The following is a 26,366-nucleotide window of genomic DNA, read 5'->3' as shown; positions in this document are numbered from 1 at the left end:
CACATCACACACATGTGGAGAACACAGCCAAAGGGAGATTCTAATAAGGTTAAAAAACAAAACAACAATTCTCCAGTGCAAACTGTTCAAATGAAAAAATGAAGTGCAAACTAGTAAGTTGAGAAATATTCTTTGAGTGAAAGAGGCTGTTAAGAGACCTGGCAGATGTCCCATGCCTTTACTCCATTCCCAAAAGTCATCTGCAAATAGCCAAGAAGATCTGTTATCAGTGTTGTGCTTGCTGCTAGCCTGCTGTCAAACTTGTCTATTGCATCAGACCCTGGAATACACTATGTTATTTTTTTATGGTTCTGTTACCTATATAGCAACTCCTCTGACAACAATGTTAATTATGCAGCAGCCTTGTTATCTCAAAATCACACTATAATTAACCTGTGTCATCAGCAGCATTCACGGCTATGTGGGCTGCCAAAAAAAAAAAAAGTGGCCTGTGGAAGTAGTGTTTTTTTAGCTGTGTCTTTTAAAAATAACTTTTGTTATTTCATTACCTAAAAAACTCATTTGTTTCTCCCCACCACAAAAAAATACACACAAACAAAAACAAACCAACATGATTTCCTCTGCATAAAGCCCACTAAAACTATTAAGATACTTGAATCTCTTGAACAGGAAATGAGGTAAAAATTTCCAAAGAGAATAGGTATAGAAAACACATACACCTTTTCAAAATAATACTTACAGCTCTTCTAGAAAAGGAAAATTCTTGAATGCATCTTCTGGTAGTTGAGTAATATTGTTCATACTAATATCCCTGGAAAACAAAGTTAAGAATACTTTTAGCTATGTACATAAGGCCAGATAAAATGATGTTAAGCGAAATGAACCCCAAGATAGGGACACAAGTGTTTTTTTTTTTCTTTCTTGCTATTGTTTCTAACATATTTAAAATGTACTATGTGATTTTTTTGTTTCTCTTGTATGTTCTTCCCCCACGGTATAACCCATTTTCACTGTATTTGATGTTGGGTGCCCTGCATCTTGTATATACATTTTTCTAATTTGGGGAGGGGAAGGAAAATAACAAAATGCTGAAATAAGGATAAAGGTTGACCCATTGTAATAATGAGAGGTACAAGACACTATGTTGAAAATGAACTTTACAACTCCTGGGGGAAGGAGGAGTTGGGGAGGTGGGGAGGGAAGGGATGGTAGGAGAAAAACAAAGGAGGAAGTAACAATGCTCCAATGCCCAATAGGAAATGTACGCATTACCTTACTCATGTAACCGTAACCCCTCTGTACAATATTTTTACAATAAAAAAACATTAAAAAAAGAATACTTTTAACTAAATGGCAACAGTCTTAAAGGATTTAACCAAGCAGAAAACTAATTAGGTGCTGATATTTTAATTAAAAGCATATATAGAAGATATAAGACTAACAATAATTTTGGTTTCAGAATGCAATGCTTCAAAAACGTAAAAGTACTACATCTTTTACCACAGTATGTCCTGTAATTTAGAAATACACCTAGATCCTGGAATTCTCTTCTTTAAATAGCCTTGGAAGGGGGTGGGGTGGGTGTCTCAAAAGGACTACAATGAATGGGTACCCGTGCGGCTTTCCAGTGCTCTAGTCATTCAAAGTCATTGAGTGAACAGCTTTACAGGAGAGGATGGCTTCTAGATTCACTGTCAAGAACAATAAAAGTATGCCTGAATTTTATCCCAGTCATGTTTTCTTTAAAACCCATAAAAGTCCTCCAGGTAAGAGTTGTAAGTGGATTTCAGTTTTAGCCTATGAACAGATGCGGGCTAGAAACAAGTGTGTACATGATAGGTATGCAGTCCATTTCCAGTTTTCCCTTAGAGCATCAGCAGAAAGCAGCACTCACTCAACAATATAACTCCACAATTAACTAGTTCAAACAGCTAAAGAAACACTTTATTAATCATTCTCCTCTTCCCTGGCAGCTGCCTTTTGAATTGACTTTCTCTTCCATATTTCACTTGATAGCAACACTGAGGCAGACACCTTAACATAGCCTCAAAGGGAAAAGGAAGTCCCAACATGCACTGGGTCAGTTAAGCAAGTCCCCCAGCTTCCTGTTCCTCTAATCTGGGAATAAGTTCAGTGGCTGAGCTTTTCTGTCTCTCCCCTGCAGAAATAGCCTTGAAAATTCCACCCATGCAGCATTTCTATGACTTGATATTAAGAACTGGTGTGAGAAATCAAGAACAAACCAAAGTCAGCTAACAAGACTATTACTGTCATCGATTCACTTGGGTAAAATGCTGTTTTCAAGAAGACATCTTCAATACCTCAGCGATAAGTCCCTTCTTACTTGCTTTTCCCCAAGGCAGTTCTAGAAAACTTCTTGGATTAGAAATCACAAGAACAGCATGGGGAACAAAAATAGCAAGAATATAGCCATGAGATGAAACAAAGGCTTGCAGTATAAAACTGTACCTAAAATCTCACTTTAGTAATAGAGAAACGGAGGCTTATTTTGGTAAAATAACAACCCTCCCCCCTAAGACTGACAATTAGTAAAGTAACATGAAATATAAATTCCAAAGCCCATGATCCTAATTGCAGACTATGAGTCTTCCCAATTATTATTTGAATCCTGTTATGTTCTCTACTGCTAGTTAAGATATAAAACAAACCCTGATTCCTACCAAGGCTAAGACCAGGAAGACAGACATGTTAAGAACATGTGCTTGCTAGCATAGGTGAGGGCCTGGATTTGGTCCCCAGCAACCCCCCTCAAAAGGTAGGAAGATAGCATCCACAAGAAAGAGCTTGACATCATCATCAGTAGAATTCAGGAAATGTACTTTTTCTTAAAACGGGAGGGGGGGGCGGAGAGAAGGTATGGGGGAAAACTATAAATAGCTTTTCCATTTGAGGAATCAAGGTTTATATAAGTTTCTCAGAGCAAGAAACCTCCTTTTAAACAACTCTTAGAGTTACACAAGACCTATCAGCATTCCAAATTTTCTATCATTGGAAACAATGGCTACCAAATGTAACTATTGCTTATATTATTAATATACTTTTCCAGGATTTCTTGTTTTCAAACTCAGACCCCAATACTACTTCAGCTAGCTATCTTTTATAGCCAGAAACAAGAGATGGATCCTTCTCTTTGTAGTAAACACTTTGGAAAAATACTGGGAAAATAGCACCAAAATAGGGGTGAAAAAAGCTACTGACACATGGCCAGAGTTTAATTCTGAGCCACAGTTAGCTAGCTAGTAAAATGACTATTAGGCTAATGGGTTGATTCTTCTATGATTCATCTTTTTTTTTAATTTTTTGTAGTCTTCCTCCCCCCAACCTCCATGGAGAGACAATCTTTTCCTGAAGAAAACACATGAGTTCCATGGAATATTTCTGAACCATTTACCATAGTGCAAAACATAAAAGACTATTAGATTTCCTTTATAAAATTACTGGCTCATCCCTGCTGGAAACATGCTACCCTCAACCAATAAAATCATTCTTAAGACTACAAGGAGCCAGCGCTGGTGGCTCACGCCTGTAATCCTAGCTACTCAGGAGGCTGAGATCTGAGGATAGCAGTTCAAAGCCAGCCCAGGCAGCAAAGTCCATGAGACTCTTATCTCCAATTAACCACCAGAAAACTGGAAGTGGCACTGTGGCTCAAGCAGGAGAGTGCTAGCCTTGAGCCGCAGAGCTCAGGTACAGCGCCCAGGCCCAGAGTTCAAGCCCCCATGACCAATTAAAAAATAAAAGAATACAAAGAAACTTTTAAATTGTACTGAAAAGGAAGGGAAAAAACTGATATGAATAAAGAGTGATTCTGTAAAATATCACAGAATTTCATTGTTTTTGAGCCATTCAAATAAGAAGAGGGGGAGAAAGGGCAATAAATTAGTAATACATTGTTTTACAAAGTGAGGCACTACATACAGCTTCTTCTAAGCTTCACATGCCTGAATTTAGGTGAGGACTACAGTAACAGAAAATCTGATTAATTGCTTCATCAGAGAAAGGTCTTGGAGTGAACTGATTAACTGCCTTTCCAGACACATAATTAAAGACAATTTATACCATACTATGCTTCACATTTCAGTTTCTCTCTCTCTCTCTCTCTCTCTCTCACACACACACACACACACACAAACACACTCACCTCTCATTTTTTTTTCCCCTCAGAGTAACAAGATCTAACAGGTAGTTTTGCTGTGAGCTGTAAATACAATTAATGAGACTCCATATTTACAAACTAACACTAAACACACTGTGAGATTTTGTTTTAAAGCTTCAGGTTTAGCAGCAACATTTGTTTTCAAACTTTTTCTGAATTTCACATGCTCAAAGAGGTTGGCTCTATAGGTGTTTTCCCTCATCTTTTTTCTGGGCTTCACTTAAAACATTTATGAATACACTAAGAGAGGTGTAGGGGGGGTAGGCTACCAGATATTATCTCCAGAGAAGCTCTGGAAACATGTGGTTACGGAGTATGAAGTGGGTGGGTACTCATTTAAAATAATGAGGGCTAATGGTGATAAACAACCTACAGACTGTCTTAAGAGCAGATTCAAGACCTGACATCACCAATACCCACAAGAGAATCCATGCTAGTCAGACTTTATAAATAAGAGGTTAGAAAGGATGCTAGTGGTGATGAGCTAAACTGTAGCAATTTGCAAATGGAAGCCCTGTGCCAGTAATTACAAATACATGAGGCTCCTAAGCTGTGCGAATTATTAAAATAGACAGGTAAAAGAAAGTTGCTTCAGCGAGATGATGATCCTGCAAATTGGTACCTTCAAATCTGAATGAGCAATGCAATTTTCTAAGCAACATCAGTCATTAAACCCAAGTGATGTGCCATCCTTAATTTCTACCAGGAAATAAATCAACACACACACACACACACACACACAAATCATACTAGGTTAGAATACTATCAAGTCACAACCATCTCTGAAGAGCAATTTTAGGAGAGCCAACGGCTCTCCTCAGATCTGGGCTTGCATGCCTAAATTTATACAGGCCTTTAGAGCCAGACAGATGTGAGTTAACCACTATTAGCTGTGTGATCTCTGGCAAGCTGATCTCTGGCTCCTTTGTAAAATGGAGACAGCACTACTAACTGACCCTTGCTGATTTCTGTGAAGATCAGAAAATGTTGTTACAGGATAGTCTCACCAAGAAATGGCCAATCTTACCATTATCTCTGTTTTAGTTATTCCTAGAAGTCATTTGAACTCAACAGACTGAGACAGAACTAAGAGGAAGCCAAGCATCACACTGCTTTTGGTGGCTTTCCCAGAAAGAAACCTCTTTTATAGGAGAGAAATAATAAATTCCACCGATCCATAAGACCTTGAACTGAGATTTGGTTCTAAATTCTCATTTGAAACTCCCCAACTCCAAGAGTCAAGGATTTTAAACTACAAATGTCCTTTGGGATCAAATACTTCATTAAAAAATGGACAAGCAAAAAGTTAACATCCACTTATTGGTAGAGTCATACACTCATAAATCAAAGTAAATTACATTTTGTACAGGAAATTTTTCGAAGGACAAGAAAGATAAATCCATTCTTTTTTTTTCTTTCTTTTTTTCTTTTTTTTTTGTCAGTCATGGGCCTGAACACTGTCCCTCAGTTCTTCAGCTCAAGGCGAATGCTCTACCGCTTGAAACACTGTGCCAACCTTCAGTTTTCTGAGTAGTTTATTTGAGATAGAGTCTCACGGACTTTCCTGCCCAGGCTGGCTTTGAACCACGATCCTCAAATTTCAGCCTCCTGAAATCAGCGCCTAGCTGATAAATCCATTCTTAAAAATAGCTGAGTTCTGGTGGCTCATGCTTGTAATCCTAACTACTCAAGAGGCTGAGATCTGAGGATTGCAGTTCAAAGGCAGCCCTAGAAGGAAAGTTCATAAAACCAGCAAAAAGCCAAAAGTGAAGCTGAGACTCAAGTGGTAGAGCACCAGCCTTGAGCAAGACAGCTAAGGGAGGGGGAGAGGGGAGGCTGGGAAGGGATGTGAAGGAGAAACAAAGGAGGAGGCTGCAATGCTTGATAAGAAATGTACACATTATCCTGCCCATGTAACTGTAACCCCTCTGTACAGTATGTTCACAAAAAAAAAATTAAATTAAATTAAAAAAAAAAGACAGCTAAGGGAAAGCTCCCAGACTTGAGTTCAAGCCTCAAATGCAGGTGCACGTAAATACATAAATATATATATACACATAAGGATATATGCATATACCCACATATACACGTATATATACACCAGCACGCATGCACACACAAGCATACATATGTAACTACAAGTATGGTTCAAGTGTGATATAGCACCAGCTATGAGCAAAAATGTTGAGAAAGAGCAACTCTGAGTTCAGTATCAGAACATACACACACACACACACATCATTAAGATGATTTCCAGCAGTTCAGTGATAATGCTAGGGGTAGAATGTATAATTCTGACTTAGTAACAGAGGCTAGTGGAAAAAAATCTTTTCTATGTCCATTGGTTTGTATCACATTTCTTGGTGGTAAGATTTCTTAAGATACACCAATGAGGCCAAAGCATATGTCTGTACTTTATACATATATTGTACAAGAGTCCCAACTTTTTACCACAGAGATCAGGGAGAAAAAAGAAACATATCATCTCACTAAAAAAATAAACCTGAATGTCCATAAAGGGTACAATTGTTTAATTGACAAATCTCTCCTGTGGTTAAACTCTCATCTTTTCTCCTCATAAAATTCAGTAATGCTGAAGTGTATCTCCCAAGTAGGCATATTCATGTTTCAACAAAGTACTTTTTAAAGCCCTGTAAAATGCTCCCCAAGAGAGCCTGATCTGTTCACTGGTGGCAGAGTATATACCACTGTGGACAGTTACTGTCCTTCACCTGGCCTGGGCCCTTCTGCCACAGAATAATTTAATTTTAAATACACAGTGCCTGACCAATGTTATCTAAATTTGAACAAGGCCTCTTATTTGTATTATATAATGCCATACTGTTACTGCTATACTGTTGAATATATCTCAATGATTACTTTTCAGTTTCAGAAGTCACTACATTCCATTATAAATTCTAGAGAACACAAGGTTCTCAAGGAAAGAAAAAACACATATAGTGATGATATATTTTTAAATTCAAAAAAGTACATTATGATAGTGATTATGAACTAATACTCTCAGCTAGGTGGGGTAGCACAAGCATATAATCCCAGTGCTCAGTAGGTAAAGGCAGGAAGACCTCAAGTTCAATGCCAGTCAAAGCTGGAGTGAGACCTTTATTCAGAACATGTAGGTAAGGGGATGTGGTTCAGTAGTAAAACACTTGCACAGCCTATGCAAGGCCTGATGATGGTCCTATACACCATTAATAACAACAACAACAATAACAATATTAATCTAACACAGGCCCTTATTAACATAACACAGTCCCTATTACTTTTCTAGCATCTTTGATAACCAACTAGAAATTTCAGGCCAAGCTCCAAGTAAGAGATGTCTTCAGTAAGACCCAAAAAACAAAACTTGAAACTAACTTTGAAAAATGCCTCCGGAACAAATTTGAAGGAGGTGTCTCTCTCTCTCTCATCTCTAAGTAGTACAGACACACCAGTACTAAATATCTAGTCAAGTTTATGAAGAGTTGATTTTCCTTTGTGGCATTATTCCATAACTTTGGATAAGTAATCTATTTTTCTTCCCACCTTTAAGGATCATAAAACTAAGCTATGTTGTTTTTTGTTTTCTGTGGTATTTTTTCTGTTTTTTTTTTTTGTCAGTCATGGGGCTTGAACTCTGGGCTTGGGCTCTGACCCTGCGCTCTTCAGCTCAAGGTGAGTGCTCTACTGCTTGAGCCACAGTGCCACTTCCGGTTTTCTAGTGGTTTATTTGAGATAAGAGTCTCACGGACTTTCCTGCCTGGTCTGGCTTTGAACCATGATCCTCAGATCTCAGCCTCCTGAGTAGCTAGGATTACAGGTGTGAGCCACCAGCACCTGCACCTATGTTGATTTTGTTTTTGTTTGTTTGTTTGTTTGTTTTGGGTCCGGTCGCAGTAAAGTCCATGAGATTCTTATCTCCAACTATCAGAAAACTGGAAGTGGTGCTGTGATTCAAGTGGTGAGCAGTAGCCTTGAGCAAAAGCTCAGAGACTGTGCCCAGTCCGAGTTCAAGCCCCAGCACTGGCACATACACATACACACACACACACACACACACACACACACACACACACAAAAGCTAATATACAGAGAAAATAATCTTAATATCAAGACTCACCAATAACCACAAAGCCACATTCATATTTCATGGATAGTGTTACAGATTGTTTTGTTACAAATATGAAATCATATTCTGATCTCTGAACACATTCATCTCTTGACACCTAAGATTATTCATTTTCAAAATGAAAAAAAAATCCTATAAACATTAGCTTTTAGTAAAAGTATAAATACTAAAGTCTAATATATACCAATGCTCTCTGGGGAGCTTATACATCAAGGAATGGCAATATCTTTGTTGTTTGAAGGCCAAAAGGAATAAGATACTACCTAAGGGTTTTTCCTTACATAGGAAAAACTTGTGTAAAGAAATCTTTTTCTGTTAGCCCTTCCTTTTAGCAGCCACTTACAGAATACCTATTGTCCACATATATACAGGCACTGTCCTGGAAAGGTAAGGTTTTATGCCAAAAATCAGTTGATGGTTTTTCTTTTCTTCTCTCTCACATTAAAGTTCATCATAGCATTCTACATGTTATTTCTGTTGCAGATGCAGTTGTCAAATTTGACTAAATTTCACTTTTTAAAAAAATGTACTGTTGCATTTTTGAAAATAAGTCCAGCTATAAGCCCAAAGAGACTGTTCTTCATCTTATAGAAATTCAGCTGACACAATACATGTGCCAAATTAATTTTCCAGGCCTATATGTAAACCACACACTCATAGACTCTAACTAGATGTCCCAATAGATGCCTTTCCAATGTCTTGTTGGACATTTCTACTACAAACAGTTCTAGGCAGCAGTATGTTATCTGGCAGTTTCATTAGTATCTAAGTACCAAGACTCAGTACTTCCAAAGTTACTTTTTTGAAGCCCCTGAATCCTTAAAAAGATAGCTACCACAACTATGTTAACACTTAAAAATAAGTGTTAGTGCAGAAAAAACTATCTCCTTGTAAATTCATTATCTTTGTGAGGTACTACGATCTTCCTATTCAGAAAGACTAAGAGAAAAATGCCTGCTTCGAATCTTGAGGGGATGGGGTAGGATTGGGAGAGAGAGGGGAAAATGAAGGAAGGAATGACATGGATCAAGAAACACTGTCCAAAACTGACATGTTGAATTGAAACACCTTTGTACAACTACTTAAAGAATTAAAAAAGGTTGGTTTGTGTGTGTGTGTGTGTGTGTGTGTGTGTGTTTGTCAGTCGTGAGGCTTGAACTCTGGGCTTGGGCACTATCCCTCAGCTCTTCAGCTCAAGGCGAGTGCTCTACCACTTGAACCATAGCACCACATCCGGTTTTCTAGTGGTTTATTGGAGATAAGAGTCTCACAGACTTTCTTGCCCAGGCTGGCTTTGAACCATGACCCTCATATCTCAACCTCTTGAGTATAGAATTTTCTCATTAAAGGTGTTCAAAGCTGAACTGCCATTATTAAGAAAATGAAAAAAAAAAAAACATACACACACATTAAGGTATTGGGGGGGGGGAAGCAAATAAAGAAATTGTATTATGGTGTAGGGAAAAAAACTTAAAAATCAATAGAAGGAAAACAAGCCCAAGCAAAAGATATTTAAAAAGATACCACCAAAGAAAATACACAGTCAGGCTCTTATGTATCTAGCTATGCAGGAGGCTGAGATCTGAGGATCATGATTCAAAGCAAGCCTGGACAGAAAAGGCCATAAGATTCCTATCTCCAATTAACCACCAAAAGGCAGGAAGTAGAGCTATTACTCAAGTGATAGAACATTAGACTTGAGCAAAAATGCTAAGGGACAGTGTTCAGGCCCTGCATTTACACCCCATTTCTCACATCAAAAAAATAAAACAAAACAAAAGATACAAATCACACACAAATAAGAGTCATAATATCAATTATAAGGAAAATGCAAATTAAAATCACAATGAGATACCATGCAATTATGAAAATGATTAAAACATTGAAAAATAATAGCTGACAGGGGCTAGGAAGGTGGCTCAGTGGTAGAGCGCTTGCCTTGCATGCATGAGGCCCTGGGTTCGATTCCTCAGCACCACATAAGCAAAAAGAAAAAAGCCAGAAGTGGCGCTGTGGCTCAAGTGGTAGAGTGCTAGCCTTGAGCTGAAAAGCTGAGGGAACGCGTCCAGGCCCAGAGCTCAGGTCCCATGACTGGGCCCCCCCCCCAAAAAAAATAGCTGACAATACCAAATGTGGTGAGGGTGTGGAACAACTAGAACTGCATATTGTACTGGTAGAGACAATGCAAAATGACACATGCAAAATAGCTTTAGAGGGCAATTTGGAAGTTTCTTATAAAATTGAATACATACATATGAGCATAGACCTTAGCAATCCTAGGTCTAATCCTTTATTAAAAACAGGAAACCTGAACTCCTTCCACTAGTGAACATATAGACAAACTTTTCCAATGGACTATTACCCTGCAATAAATAGCCTACTGATATTAGCAAGAGTTTGGATGAATCTCACAGACCTTAAGTCAAGGAAGCCAGATGCAAAAGTTTTAATTACAGAGACAGAAAACACATCAGTCATGGCCAATGGGTTGGAGAGTTGGCTATAAAATGGATACCACAGAATTTTCTGAGGTGATGAATGATGAAGGTGTGCTGTATCTTGATTTTGATAGTACTTTTGTAATTGTACACTTTTTCCACACTCTTAGAATTATACACTGATAGAAGCCTCAAAACCAAAGTTATCTTCTTATAAATAAGGACAGTTTGTGTGTGTGTATGAGTGTGTGTGTGTGTGTGTGTGTGTGTGTGTGCGTGTGTGTACACCTTCTCCCATGTCCCCCAAAAAGAAAAAAAAATCCAACTTTTGTCTGGAGGTCCTTTCCCTAAGCCTTTTGCAAATGCAAGTATGTAATGTTCAACACTGGTTTGAGAATCAGGAAAGCGAGGCTCTTTTTCTTATTTTCACTTTGTTTTGTTACACTTTTGTGTGCTATCAACTTGCATCAGAGCACTGGGCCCACGCGCTTAATTCTCCTTATTGAGCACCTGTGTCCTTGGGCACATGAGACTTGGGTCCTACCCTCAAGAATTTTCTAAGGCAATTAGACAAGAATAAGCTTTGGAAGTGAAGAAACAAGGACAAAACAAGGAAATGTTATGATGCAAGTGGCCCAGCAAGGAAAGACATCCAAATAAGACCCAAAGCTCAAGAAAGACTCCAGTGGGGGCTTGTATAGTCTGCTATAAAAACACAGACATTATTTTATAGAAAGCTGTTATTTCCATCTGTGACCTGATTCATTAGGTTGGCAATGTTTCTCAGTAAACACACAACTGGCATGTTGAACAGGAGAATTCTTTATTATTTAAGACATCCTGCTCTTAGGCATATGGCATCCATGTCCCCCAGCATACTAATCTAATATAACCCAAATCACTTCCAAACACTTCTAAGTTGGTAGCTCAGAGAGGGGCATGAAAGCCATTTAGATGATAGCAAACATCACTTTTTAAAAAGATGACAGCCAGGCACCGTGGCCCAAGCCATTCAGGAGGCTGAAATCTCGGGATTTCAGTTAGAAGCCAGAGTGGGAAGAGACTCTTAACGTCCAATTAACCAGCAGAAAGCTGAGATAGAGTGCCAGCCTCGAGTGAAAAAGCAAAGGGAGAGCGAGAGGCCTTGAGTTCAAGCCCCAGTACTGGCAAAGCAAACAAACAACAATAACAAAGGAATTATAGAAAATAGATAATACCAAAGTTAACAACATCACATAGATTTATTTGGGTGTACATGTTATGAAATACATTTTATATTATATACACGTAGATACATATATACCTATGTGGTCATGATGCCAGAATGCAGCCCACTTTGGGTTTATTTATTTTAGAAAAGGCCTCTAAATTAGATTCTAGTATCTTGGGGGGGAAGTATTACAAGAAGAGGGAATCTGGCCATGTCTACAGCATGGTCAAATGATAAAAACCAGGGTGAGCCAAAGAAGTAAAATTATCAAAGAATTACAGAATTGTTAAGTAGTATAGTCAAGAAAGAAGACTATGAAGGAATTCAAGAATTGCATGTAGTATAACTTCAAATGATAAGAGAAGCTACCAAGAGCAGCAGAAAGCATACCCCCAAGGCCTTATAAATGACCTTGAACAATTAGAACTCCATGAGCATACAAAGCTGCCAAGGCTTAAGCAGATCAAATTTGCTCTAGAAAGATCATTTCATGCAGCCATAAATGATAGGTGATAAGACAAAAGTTAGGCAGAAGAAATTCAGCCCTCTAAAGTTTAGCCTTCTCTACTGTAAAACATTTTGTACTCACTAACTTCTAAGGCCTTTTCCAAATCCATCATTCTGACTCCTACTTTGACATTCCTGATCCTGCACATTCCATGCATAATTAGCAGAAAATAAGAGCCCCTCAGATGCACATTTTTCCTATCTATATGCTTGTGTTAGCAAATGTGTGAGTTCAGGCTTAAATATACTTCCTTCAGAATTACAAGTGTTTAGCAATTAAGCACGAAGCATGACTTCATTTCCAAACCTAGCATTCTCTGCTGTCATTGTTTATGCTGTTGATGAAGCAATAGAGCCTTAGAGACACTAAAGGGTTATGTTCTCCTGGGAGATGTAAATCCTACAAGTTAGAGAAGAGGAGAATAAAACACCCATATATAAATATGCCACGATGAAAGGCATGTGTGACTTAAATAGAATGTTCTTAAAAGAGTAACTTTTTTTAAAAAATAAAGTAAAATTAGTACAGATAGTTCCATATGTTCTAATAGTAAAAGTAAGTTCAGCTTCTTGTTTTCATTTTTGTGTCATTAAACAGAGAAGAGTCTTAAAGGTAAAATTTCATCTCAAAAGAAACATAAAATGTTCTGATTCTGGAGCAATGTGTGCTAAATGGCAAAGAAAAATGAATGCTAAAGACAAAAGGTACATTACTTTTCACAATGCACCCAAGTCCCCTGCCATTTGGCATCATACAGACTAGATAAGGGTTAAACTATAATATTCCTTGTTTGTGTCCTACTTAACTGGTGTTCTCAGGCATTCTTTGGGTGTCAACAGCTGTTCTGGTAACCCTATGATGCCAAAACAGTGTTCATTACTGGCAAAGACACACAGACAAAATGGTATTTCAATAGGCTATTTTACAGCAACAAGAAGTATTATAAGGATTATCGTCTGGGCAGATTGGAAACACTCAATTACTTCATCCGAGCAGACAAAATGCACTATTCATAAGGAAACCAACCGAACAGCACATATTATGGTAAATATTCTAATTAATTAAATGGTTTATGTTTTATTATGGCTACACTTATTAGCAGGGCTGATACGAAAACATTACTTCATGGTCCTTTGCCTTCAAACATGCACATCCACAAAACCTTCTGTTTAGACGCGTACTTTTTTCAGGTTTAGCTCACAACCAATTAATGGGCTGTGAAATCATTTTAATGGGTCACAGCCAACTTTTTTGAAAAAAATTGAAATAGTAAAGAATAGAATACAAAAACGCTGGCTGGTGTAAGGCATAGTAAAGGTAACCATTGTTTCTGGAGATTTTGTTTCAGCATGTGTACTTGTCCTCTGGCTTACATGCAAGTTCTTCTGTATGGTCCAGGAAATAAAGTCCAAACTATAATTTCAAGACATTGGCTATTTAAACCAACTCTCTCTATGTCTCCCACCCGCCCCCCCCACCATTTGTCAGTATTGGGGCTTGAATTCAAGGTCTTGTGTTCTTACTTTTCACTCAAAACTGGAGCTCTGCCACTTGAACCATACCTCCATTTCTGGCTTTTTACTGGTTAATTGGTCAGGCTGGCTTCTAACTAGGATCCTCAGATTTCAGCCTCTTGAGCAGCTAGAATTACGGGCATATGACATCAGCACCCCACTACGAGCCAAATGGTTCTTATTCTTCCATCTAGACCTAGTCAAAACTACAACAGTGAGTCAGATCCAATGGATTTAGGAGCCTTACAGTCACTTTTAACTTTGTCTACAATTTAGGACTTTCATATTTTAGTGATATCAGCTAAAACTGACAGGAATACTATTAGAGAATGCCACTAAGTTCCACAGGGGCTGTACTATTTTCAGTTGTACCAAGAAAAGTAATGTTAAGCTCCACTAGTTAAATTTCCATTCTGTTATCCTATGTTGAGGTTTTAGGACTATATGGATTACTATATCATGACATATTCTTTTCAATTTACTGAGCATCCATGCTTGTAAATAACAATAAAAGCCATCCCCAGATAAGGTAATGACATTAAAGTTAAAAAACAGTAAGAATTTTTAAAAATGAACAAAAATCCTACACTCTATGAATAAATCCTTTCTAATGCCCTAAATCCAAATGAGAACTCCCCATTGTATTTCCAATAATTGGCCTGGGCAAGAGCAGTTCTAATTTCTAAGACATTGAGACAGTGGCCTTATTATGTTGAAGCAAAAGAGAAAATTCTAAATGATGAGGCAGTCTGTATCCTGAATGCCAGCTGCCAATGGTCAAGGCCTACACTCAAAGGCACACTCTGAGATTTCACCACCCCCATGATTCAGTCTTGTGGAGCAATCACTTTCTTTCAGGCCATGAGGGATATAAAACATCAATCCCAAACACACACGGACACACACACACATAGACATGTATACATATACATATACACGTACACACATACATTCTGTCTATATCTACTTTGACCTCTCCTCCCCCCGCCTCTCTTTCTCTCTCATTCATTTCTCCTCTGATGGCCATATTTTTTTGTCAGTTAGTGGGGCCTGAACTCAGGGCCTGGGTGCTGTCCCTAAGCCTCTTTGTGCTCAAAGCTAGCATTCTACCACTTGAGCCACACAGAGCCTCTTCTGGATTTTTCTGTGATTAACTGGAGATCAGAGTTTCACACACTTTCTTGCCTGGGCTGGCTTCTAATAAAGATCCTCAGATCTCAGCCTCTAGAGTAGCTTGAATTATAAGTGTGGCACCTGGATGATGTCGATTTTTTAAGAGGCTTATATTAAATATATTCTATTCTTTTAGGAGTGACTCAAAAATGTATAAGACAACAGACATTGATAATGACAGTTTAGAAAGAGTCATTAAAAATAATCCCTTGGGAATGACTTATAACTCATTAAAAGCCTTCACTTCCCCCCCTCCAAAAAAAAAAAAACCCTTTAACTCCCTTTAATTTTTGCAATCCATATGGGTCATATGGTTCTTTGTTTCTTGCTATGGACAGAAATCCATCTGCTGCCATAGAATTTGCTTAAAAACAAAAAGATACTCAGAGAAAGACCACTGAGAGTTGTTGCTTTCTGATATCCAGCACAGAAAAATTTCTCAGATCTATACTTGACTTCATGTTTTATTGAAGCAGTGGATGCTAAGTGGGTAGACAGAGAAGAAATAATGCTTAGAAAATAAACTTCTATGAGGAAGAGAATATCTAATTTCCCTGACCTCTAACAAAACCAAGTACACACCTTCAGTTCATACACCCTCCCCCCCCCCCCCACACACACAGGTATTCATGCACTCATGCACTAAACAGCCTAACTGAAAATAAAGAAAATAAGATGAAAAGGACAGTTCAGATACCAATAAATAGAATAAAAACATATTCCAAACATCCAGCATTATACATATTAAAATGGTTTACAAATGTTAATAGTGTACCCATTCACTCTCAAAAGTATCCTAAAATGGATGATAAATGAACTAATTAACCCTCAGACAGCAATAAATCTGGATGCATGTTGTTGGATGGGTTATGAGAAGAGGTAGAAGTTTTGGGTTGAATAACTTTGGGAAAAGGTTGAGTGAAAGACTAACTCCTCAATGATACAATGGTGACAATAGTAAGAATCACTAAAAAAAAAACACCTATTGAACATCTGTAGTATTTTTCAGTATTTATTTGACAAATTTCCAGTTCCTACACCTATACTCCATTAGGGCAGAGTCTGTTTTGCTCACTGTAATTCTCCCAAGCCTCTAGTACAATCTCTGGTCATCATATCTCTTGAGTGACGGATGTGCCAGACATTGCATTAAATGCTTTACATAGTAATCATAGTAAATACTTAGCACTTCAAAAAAAAGGCTTGGCAATTTTCCAATCCTGTAAAGGGAGTCCAAGGACTGGTTGCAGGAAGAAAGAGAGAAAGGACATATAAAATATCTTCTTTACAAGGGACACCTGATCTGCTTCTGGGACAGACACACAACACAACACTTCTCTGGGACAGCAAAAGAGTCAGTAACAGATATTTCTTCCCGATGCCTATGGTTTTAATACCAAATAATAACCTTACATGCAAACACATCTGGGGACAGAGCAAGACACAAAGTAAGGTTTTAACTCAAATACAAGTTACTAGATTTAAAAATAGCTTGAGAGGAATGATATAAAATTGGATTTCAGTAAAACTAATTTTTAGCCCTCAAAATTTCAAAATACAGGCTTTATCCTATAAATAGCACCTCACACAACCACTGAACTAGAAAGCATAGTGGTTAAGTGTTTCTCCCAGAAGCCCAGACCAAGGGCCTGCTTCCTCACCAACTGTACAACCCTGGGCCAACTCCCTTAATCTCTCTGTTCCTTGTTTCCTACAAGAATGAACAGGCTTTGTACAATTACTTAAAGACATATTTAAAACACACACACTCATACACACACACAAACAACTAAATGAGGACAACAATTCTGACTTATGAACATCACTAGAAGCTGGCACCAGTGTCTCATACCTGTAATCTTAGCTACTGAGAAGGGATTTGAGGCCAGCCTGGGCAGGAAAGTCCATGAGACTTTTTTCTCCAATTAAACACACACACACACACACACACACACACACACACACACACACACACAGAAAGAGAGAGAAAGAAACAGAGAGAGAGAGAGAAGCTGGAAGTGGAGCTACATCTCTAGTGGCAGAATACTAACTTTGAGCAAAAAAGCTCAGGAACACCCAAGTCCTGAGTTCAAGCCCCAGAACTGACATGTAGGCATATGAATACATGTGCACACACGCACACACACACACTCATAAAAAAGGGTTAAATGATATGCTTTCTGTCCAGTGTCTAGTAAAGTGTATAGCTCACGGCAAAAAGTCAGCTATTATAGTTTTTCTATGGCCATCATCATCTAATTACCACATAATCTAATCATTGTTTTAATGAAGCAACTAAAACTCAGAAATATTAAATAATTACTTAAGAATGAAGATCAAAATCCAAATGACAAATCATATTCCAAGATTCTATCTATTGCTTTAACCTGGACTGTGTTGCAGTAATTATTTTAGAAAGATGAACCAGAATTAGAAAAAAAAAAAAAAGAATTTTGCCAGAAACAATGTAAGGAATGGTACTTATGCTCTGAAATTTGGACTGGGAAGGTGGCTCAGTGGTAGAGCGCTTGCCTTGCATGCATGAGGCCCTGGGTTCGATTCCTCAGCACCACATAAGCAAAAAGAAAAAAGCCAGAAGTGGCACTGTGGCTCAAGTGGTAGAGCGCTAGCCTTGAGCTGCACTGTGGCTCAAGTGGTAGAGCGCTAGCCTTGAGCTGAAGAGCTGAGGGACAGCGCCCATGCCCAGAGTTCAGGCCCCACGACCGGACCCCCCCCCCCCCAAAAAAAAGTAAGAGTCAGGTCTGGGAAGGTGGCTCAGTGGTAGAGCGCTTGCCTTGCACGCAGGAGGCCCTGGGTTTGATTCCTCAGCACCACATAAACAGAAAAAGGCAGAAGTGGCGCTGTGGCTCAAGTGATAGAACGCTAGCCTTGAGCTAAAGAGCTGAGGGACAGCGCCCAGGCCCAGAGTTCAGGTCCCACAACCGACCAAAAAAAAAAAAAAAGTAAGTCAGTTGAGCCCACACTGTAGCTACTCAAACAGATTAATATTATTTTTTAAATCATAACAAGTGTGGCACCAGTGACTTATACCTGTAATCCTTGCTATACGGTAGGCTAAGATCTGCCATCTTGGGCAGGAAATTCCATAAGACTCTTACCTCTAATTAATGACCAAAAATCCCAAGGTGGAGCCATGGATCAAGTGGCAGAACACCAGCCTGAAGTGAGAAAGCTAAAAGAAAGCTACTAGGCCCTCTGCACACACTACCAGCACACACAGAGACACAGACACAGACACACACACACACACACACACACACACACACACACACACACGCACATATACACACACACACAAATCATACCAAACAAGAAACTGTCCTCACTTTCACTTAACCCAGCAAATGTACAAAGTGTCTTCTCACCAAGAATACTTGTCCTTGAACAAGTTTACAAAAGTTTTTTTAAAAAAGACAAAAATTCTAGCATGGATTTGTAGATACTTTCAAAGGGGATAAATACTTTGGTATAGTTCAGTTTTACATAAAGAGCTTTTGTGGTGGTTGGTCAGCATTTCCTTATTGGTATAAAGAAAACATTCCCTCTGGAACAAAGTAGCTAAATTCACATGGAGGAGGCAGGGAGGTTGAGAGAGGGACCTCCAAAACCAAAGAACAGTTCCATAAGGGTGGAGCCAGAAGACAGTTACTCTGGAACCAGCCAAAGGACAAGTTGCTGTGCATAAGGATGCCTGCAGAGTGAGGTCAAGAACAACCTACAAAGATGCCGCAGCCTTGAATGACAGAGGCCACGGACTGATTCCAGGATAGGAACCAGAAATCAGGATTTCTTTTAAGAACACAAACAAGGGTATTTTTGAAAAAAGGTTTGAGGAATGGGCACAATTTTCCTATTCCCTACACAGTTACAACTATTACTTTCCATCAGCTTCCACAACAATTCCTGCTGGCTCACATAGTGATATATATTAGAAGCAGCAGTCCCACAAAAATGACTACACTGAGTACTCTAAGAATGCTGGTGAAGTTATTCATGAACGTACAGAGAAATCTCTTTATCAGAGCCCTTGGGGGAAAAGTTCCCTCTGACCTCAATTCCAAGAATAGCTGTTTCTCCTGCATCACGTGTCCTCTTTATCTTATGAACAACGTGGAATGAGAGAAATAGAAGCTCTTTCCCTCTTCCACCAGCTTCTGATTCTCTGAACCCAAATATCCTCATGAGGTAGGCAGCTTCAGTAATTTCTATCCTCCATTTATGAGTATTCTCCCTTTTTGATGGTAGGAGATGCCCTCTGGTCTCCCCCCCCTTTATTGTTTTAATATTTCATTTTATATATTTTATTTATTTATATATTCATCCATTTCTCTCTTTTTTTGTGTGATTCTAAGGTTTGAATTCAGGACCTCACTCTTGCTTGACAGGTATTTGATACATGAGCCAGGCCTCTGGCCATTTATTTTTAAATTATCTTGCACTTTTTTTGTATCTAGCTTGAATTTTTTTTCCCAGTATTTTTTTAAGGGGGGCATACTAAGGGAAGGGATAGTAGGAGAATAACAAAGGAGGGGGTAACAATACTCAACAAGAAATGTACTTGTTACCTTACTGATGTAACTGTAATCTCTCTGATACATCTTTACAAGAAAATAAAATTTAAAAAGAAAAAAAAAGAATACTAGTATCTTATGAGCACTCTCTACGTGCCTGGAATATGCAACCCAAACAACCACACAAATCCATTCTGCATAGTAATACAGGATAATTTTAAAGTCCATAAACTAGGGGCTGGGGATGTAGCTCAGTGGTAAAACATTTGCCTTGTCTGCAGAAAGCCCTGGGTTCAATCCCCATCACAGTATTAAAAACATAAAAGTTTAAAATAGGAAAGTAAAAGAAATAAAATAATGAACGTAACAGGGAAGCAAAAAGGCCAGCTCTGAGGGATCACAAGGTTCTAAATCAAAAGAGCAGTCACCCAGGAATCAGCAGCAACATTTCATCCTTGACTAGAGGTCGGGAAAAAGTAAAGATAAACCTTAAGGATGACCCTTTGGATTTGTTTGTTTGTTTTAAATCTACAATGTGTGTGTGTGTGTGTGTGTGTGTGTGTGTGTGTGTGTAAAAGGATGACCCTTTGGATTTGTTTGTTTGTTTTAAATCTACAATGTGTGTGTGTGTGTGTGTGTGTGTGTGTGTGTGTGTGTGTGTGTTGTCACTAGAACCCTGGGCCCCCATACTGTCCTTGAACTCTTTTGCTCAAGGCTAGAGCTCTACCACTTTGATCCAGTTTTCTGGTGGTAAATTGGAGATAATAGTCTCACGGACTTTCCTGCTCAAGCTGACTTTGAACTGCCGAAGATCTCAGCCTCCTGAGTTTACAGGATTACAGGTGTGTATGTGTATGTAGTTACTATGGATTTTTTTTTAAATCCATGGGGTTGGTAGAATAAAGTTAGTATCACCTGAAGATACAATACAGGAGAAGAGCATATGGATAGGTTGGGTTTTTAATACCCAGGAGGAAGTCCAGACCAGAATTGAGTTGAATAGGAGAGAGAAGGTAAGAGTATGAGTGCACAATGTAAAGAATTAAAACTGCAGAGGTAATGGCATCACCTGCACAGGAAGTGAAGAATGACAAAATGGCTGAGACCACATTTCTAGAAATAAGTCAAGTAACAGAAAAGGCAAGAGAGGCAGGGAAGGACTTGAAGGGAAAGCTTGAAGCAGAGAAAATGTTCCACCGTGAAAGGCAACGGGGACTCAGTGCAGAGAGTAGCCACAGGATTTGGTAATTGGATCATTTGTCAATATGATTATCACAGCATGAATCTCATACATAATAACCATGACTAGATTCCACCCCCCCCCCCCTTTTTTGGCTCTGGAATAGAACAAAGAAAAGGAGAGAATTTCCTGAGGTAACTGGGCAAGATTTAAAAGAGCAAAGGAAAAGAAATACAAGGTTTAAAGAGGATGTGTGTAAACATGTAAGAAAGAGACCGCCTGAGGTACAAGTGCTTGCATTAGAAATCTAAGAGACAAAGAAGGAGGGATCCACAATGTGACTGTTTTATTTGCAGGAAACAGCCTGGACAGGAGGGCCGGTCAGGAGGGCTAGTTTACCCATCAGTGAACAGGTGAGGCTACTGGCTGACCACACCTCAGAGGGAGCCGTGGTGAGCCGTGGTTGACAGGGCCCTAGAAATCTGTGAAGACTTGGCATTTGTTCCCTCATTTTTTCAGGCCAGGATAATGTATGCAAGGCTCATTCTCTCGTTGAATGTTATTCCTCTCACTCCTACATCACAACTATTCCTCCTGTGTTTTCCCAGCTCTTCTCAGCTACAGTAATTAATTCAAATATACCATCACTTAAGTGCCAATCAAAGCTCCATCGAGATCTAAGAAGAACAATAGTAGGCTTATATGCACAGTCTATTAATTTAAATTGCCAGTTGAGTCACTACATGCCAACAATTAGGCAATCTCACACACACACACACACACACACACACACACACACAAATTATACTCCATGTTAATAAAGCTAAGCCAGAGAGCTCATAGAACAAGTTGTGCTGAACAGCAAGGCTTTCCAGATAGCTGAGGGTTTACCCTCAAGAAAAAGAGGAAGGGGAAAAGCCATGCCACTTAAGTGACTTTTCAAGACTATTTCTTTAATTTTGTTTTCATTTCTCTGCTTCCTAAAACAGTCTATCTGAAACATAACCTTAGAGGAGCACAAAGGCACAATGTTTATGTACATCTGATCCTATAAAATAATATTTATCAAAATGAACTCCAGGAATGGAAACAAGAATTGTTGGTTTTTTTTTTTCCTTTTTGCTGTTTTTGTTTTGACTGTTCACTTATTTGTCTTTGGGGGGGGTAATGGGGAGCGCAGAAATGGAGGGACAAAGGGTGAACAAAGGCAGCAGTAGTACGGTACTTCCTAAACACTATGTTGAAAATGAGCTATACAACTTATGGGATGGATCAGGAGGGAAAAACTGGAAGAGAACGAGGGAAAGGGTGACATGGTTCAAAAAGAAATATACTCTTCACCTGCCTTATGTAACTGTAACCCCTTGGTACATCACCTTTATAATAACAAAAAAAAATTTTAGGAGAAAAAGTAAACCTTTCATGGGCCTCTATTCTGAGCCTTTCACTGCATTGGATATAAAGTAGATATGTTCCTTTGTCTCACCTTTATTTCTGTTTCTCCATTTCCACTGTCTAGCTCTAATCCGCAGTATCCCGTCTCCCTAGACCATGACAGGTGGTACTTACTGGCTGCTTACTGTCCACACTTAAAACCCTCTCTCATTCAACCTGCATGTGGCAACCAAAGCAATCTTTCTAAAATAGAAAAGCAATTCACATCACTCCAGCCCTTGGAATTCTATCCACTCCAGACCGATGCTCTCCCTGCACTTGTTCTTCAATACTGCTCATCCTCACCTCCAATCATTTTCTCATACCCCCACTCCCATCTCACATGGACTTCGTTTTTTGTTTAAAACACCAGGATCCTTGCTTCCTGCAGGACTTTGCCCTTGTTATTGGCCTGGATTGCTCTTTCCCAGCAACCTCACTGCCTTCTTGTTTCATCTCAAATGTCACCCCTTTAAACAATTTTCCTTTAGTTTCTATAAAGTGGTCCCAGTTAACTCTTCCTACCCAGCTCACTTCTTCTTCATAACTATTAGTATTTTAAATATCTCCTATGTTGCCTTTTATTTTATTAGAAAACAACTGTCTCGTAACACAGACTGTAAGCTAACACTAACCATTCAAATAGGATTTCTTGAAGTCTGGGGTAAAGTCACCTAGAATTTGATAGAAATACACATGCTCAGGCCATACTGTGGATTCACTACCCAGATACTTCAGGAGTGTTAACAAGCTCTCCAGGTGATTCTGATGCCCTCCAAATACAGAATATGCTATTCCTGTACGTGCTCGTAGTCTCCCCTATTCACAAAGACAAAGACCTCCTACCCCAGATCATCATCTATTAGAGGAATTTGAAAGCTGCTAAATAAAACCATGTAAACTTTATGGATGCTTAAATGATCTGATGTTACCCATTATCCCACAAAAAGATTAGCATTCATCTCTCTTCTTGGTGTCTTCTTTCATGACTCTTAGATTCCCCATTTTTCTTCCATACCTCTCTGAACATAGGAAGGGTTACTCTTGAAAGGTGATGGATCCTTGGGTCATGCTTCTCACATTAAACTTTTCAAGCTCAGACAGAAGAACAAGATAAGTAAAAGTACTGGCTTTATAGCCAGGCTGCCTGCATTCACTCCTAATCCCATCACTGATTAGCTGTGTGATCATAAACAGCTGATTAGCTTCTGTGTGTAAACTTTCTAATCTAAAAGCAAGGAGTCACATCACTTACCATACAAGTTTGCTGTGAGAATTAAATGAGATAACTCACATCCAGGGATTGGATCATCCCCATGTGATAGAAGGCCCTCAATGCCCATTGACTATTTCATGCCACACTCTGTAGCCTATCACTAGGTCTTAGGTAAGGTCTTAGGTAAATTCTTAGCCCTGGTAGCTCAGGAACAAAATACTGCTCTGGATAGTAACGCATTGTGACTCACTTGTAGGCAAAGAATAGAAAAACCTCTCCACATACCTGGAAGGCCAACCCTACAAAAGATGGGCTGTAGTCCTTAAAGTTCCCCCAAATGGTTCTACATGTCCTAAATACCCTCTCTCTCTCTAGCCCCCACGTTAACCTTGCTTTCAAAATGCTCAGAAATGAAGCAATGTTTGTCTAGCAAATGAGACATGTTCTAGGAGACCATGCAGCTCACAGAGGGGGTGAAGCCACAGGAGAGAAGAGAGCTTGCAGACCTCAGAACACAGCATTCATCCTGGAAAAGGCCCAATGGCAAAATTCAAGAAAAATACTGCAGAAATAGGATATGTCCCTTCTTTGATTAACACAAAGGAAAATGAAGAGAAGAAATCATGGAAGAACTTGCAATACCAAGTATCTTAGTCACCAGGAATACCCACCATACAGCATAGTTCTGAGCAACCTAAGAACTCGCAAAGGCTCCTAACTGCTGCTGGGGTCACATTTAAACTCCTCCTCATCCCTAAAGAAGAAGTGGAGCTTCTCCATCAGCTAACACCACCTGAACAATTTTTTCTTCCTGTGTCTCACCCATCTCCATTTGCTCTGGCTAGATCTTCCCACCACTTGCCGGCTTTTTCCTTTTGGTGCACATGAAATCAGCTTTACTTTAAAATGTAAGGCCAATCTGTAAACTCTGAACAGTCCACATGAGACAAATAGAGAGACTGAAGGCTCACATCATGGCAACCTGACAACAGAATTTTTATGCCATAAAGAAACAGAGCCAATGGGGCTGGGAAGGTAGCTCAGTTGGTACAGTGCTTGCCTTGCATGCATGAGACCCTGGATTTGATTCCTCAGTACCACATAAGCAGAAAAAGAAGTGGCGCTGTGGCTCAAGTGGTAGAGCGCTAGCCTTGAGCTGAAGAGCTGCGGGACAGCGCCTAGGCCCAGAGTTCAGCCCCACAACTGACCAAAAAAGAAAAAAAGAAACAAAGCCAGGGGTTTACAGTATGTGTATTTTTGTTTATTTTTTCATTTCATTTATCCTTGAAATTAATCTCGATTGTATTTCACAAAAGTATTGATCCAACCTGAATCAAAAACTTATCAAAACAAAGGTCAAAACAAAAATACTGACCTCCTACCACAGATATTTTAAGAATCATTACCCCAGACTCCTCACTGGATACTCTATCACTCTCCTCTCCCACAACCTAATCTCAAGGACTCCTCTAAAAAGCCCTTCCTAAACAATCTTAGTATGGATCTTTCTGCTCAAATTTATAACCCAGCATCCCTTTAGCTGCTGACGTGTGTGTGTGTGTGTGTGTGTGTGTGTGTGTGTGTGTGTGTGTGTGTGTGTATGTGTGTTGTAACTGAACAGAAAAACAAACCATTCACTCTGTTCCTATGCACATTCCTCGCACTGGAGTCCTCTGTTTTATTTACTCAATTCCTATATATTCCTTGCCGTGAGTGCTGCTTTATTTGCTCTTTGCTTCTCTTCATCTGTTGCCCAACACACAGAATCAAGGTTCAACTTGTGAGTTAAAATGGAACTTAATATTGGAGTCTAGTTCCCAAGGACAATAGCCGAATTCTGAACATGTGTCCTGAGGCAAGACCCTTAACTCTTCTGAGCTTCTAGTTTTTCCTCTGGGATGTGAAGCCAGCATGGAATGTGAAGCCTTCTCAACTCTAAAATTAAATGATGTCTGTTTGTTCTTAGAAAGGCTCTCAGGTTCCTTCTTGGACAAATGGAGAAACATCTGTTCTACCACAGGGCTGGGGAAGATAGAGTAGCACTTTCTAAACTAGAGTTCTCAGTAAACATTGAGGCACTATTCCTACTATTCTGCAAAGTAAAAGGTGTCCCATGGAGAAGGCACAAATGAGACATAGAAACTTCATGTGTCCTGTTTCCAGAACAAAAGGCTTGGGTAGTGAGAGGCCTTAAACACTCAAGTTAGGGTAGGCACAGAAAATGGAGGACATCTGGTTGGTAGAAGGTGAAAATGAGGAAGACGTTTAAAAACTCCCTTGTGATAATTATAACAAGTCCATCATCCATCACTATTGCTCTAGATGAGTGAATTAGATATACTGAACAAATGCTACCCAAGGGTAAGGAAGTAACAATTCCTAGTGTTAGTTGACATGAACAATGCTTAGGGTCTATATCTGTGTTGGCCTTTGATACTCATAACTCAGGGCTTTACTTAACACTTCCCAGAGTAAACTAATGGTGGGTGGAGTAGAAGCCTATGGTTTTTCACTATACTTAAATGGAACACAGCAGAAAGAACATTGTCAATGGGTGTTCAGCTGTGCCACACAGAAAAAGAAGCTACTACCTTGTTACTGGAGATACTTAAGCAGGGATTATGGAGAAAAAACTTCCTCTTATGGATCCAGCTCTTGGAACTCAGATACCTTAAATCTATAAAATACCCACCCCATTTCACCAAATCATATTCCAACAAAGAGATCAATACCTGATTGTCATCATTAGCATGTGAGACCATTTGTAAAACAACCCCATTAGTTTCTTTTTTTTTTTTCCAAGAGAGGGAAGGTATCCAGTTAAAAAAAAAAAAATCTAAAAGGGCTAGACACTGGTAACTCATGCCTGTAATCCTAGCTACTCAATAGGCTGA

General features: G+C 39.1%; 1 protein-coding gene across 1 annotated transcript in view; it reads right to left on the bottom strand.

Moving 5' to 3' along the window:
- The window catches only part of Lgr4 (leucine rich repeat containing G protein-coupled receptor 4), a 103,278-nt gene that overhangs the window by 44,786 nt on the left and 32,126 nt on the right, over positions 1 to 26,366 (bottom strand). Inside the window, exon 2 of the mRNA XM_042691414.1 lies at positions 701 to 772. Within this exon, the coding sequence (XP_042547348.1) occupies positions 701 to 772 (72 nt within the window). The remainder of the gene's footprint in view (positions 1 to 700; positions 773 to 26,366) is intronic.

The sequence above is a fragment of the Dipodomys spectabilis genome, unplaced genomic scaffold (assembly GCF_019054845.1).
Source record: "Dipodomys spectabilis isolate Male_0828 unplaced genomic scaffold, ASM1905484v1 ptg000145l, whole genome shotgun sequence".
In the NCBI taxonomy this organism is placed as follows: Eukaryota; Metazoa; Chordata; class Mammalia; order Rodentia; family Heteromyidae; genus Dipodomys; species Dipodomys spectabilis.
Note: the sequence above shows the minus strand (reverse complement) of the source record. Positions and strands in the feature narration are given on the sequence as shown.